A 617-nucleotide genomic window follows, 5' to 3' on the forward strand; every position below is an offset into this window, starting at 1 on the left:
TCGTTCTACACAGGTGGGAATTTTTCATATTGATGAGTTAAGGGTGCCCTTCATGAGTTAAGGGCACTTTTACAGATGTAAGGTTGTACAAATTAGTGCACTACTAACTCCTTTGTGTATTGAACTTACAGCACTTTCTTAAACAGAATGGAGAATTTTTACACACCCAAGGCAAAGGCCAGAGGCTATATCAAAGATGTTAAGTGGCTGAACCAAGATTGGCGCCTCGTTCAAGCCCATCCGGTTGAATATTTTTCCTTAGAGGTGAAAACAAGTGGGTTACTTCATTCAGAAGCTGCAAAGGTTCACCGAGCGTTGGATGAAGACGTGCTTCAGAAATATTCACGTTTCTCTCTGATGACAACTTTGAAGTGCAAGTCGGGGTCCACTTTCGTCAATTTTATGGATGTAGCTGCTGTAGTTCCTCGCATCGCAATGCTGAATGACGCAGTAATCAGCATGGGGATACAGTTGATCACTGACACAGTTAAAGGAGCTATTGGGCTGTCTTCGCTGTTGATTTGGCCAAGTCAGCAAAAACAGTGGCTATCGGAGACACCATTCGTGATTTTGCCGTTGAATTTGGATAGTGTTCATTGGGGAGTTATCATCGTGGA

The 617-nt window shown here is 43.1% G+C and overlaps 1 protein-coding gene across 1 annotated transcript; it reads left to right on the top strand.

Annotated features, from left to right (window-relative positions):
- Positions 1 to 147: 147 nt before the first annotated feature.
- On the top strand, positions 148 to 520 carry PPTG_24675 (hypothetical protein; the record flags this gene model as incomplete). Its single annotated transcript, XM_008918195.1, has 2 exons — positions 148 to 450; positions 488 to 520. 2 exons carry the CDS (start codon positions 148 to 150, stop codon positions 518 to 520), a joined length of 336 nt encoding a protein of 111 aa, XP_008916443.1.
- Between the last annotated feature and the right edge of the window lie 97 nt (positions 521 to 617).

This window comes from Phytophthora parasitica, assembly GCF_000247585.1.
Source record: "Phytophthora parasitica INRA-310 unplaced genomic scaffold supercont2.155, whole genome shotgun sequence".
Taxonomy (NCBI): domain Eukaryota; phylum Oomycota; class Peronosporomycetes; order Peronosporales; family Peronosporaceae; genus Phytophthora; species Phytophthora nicotianae.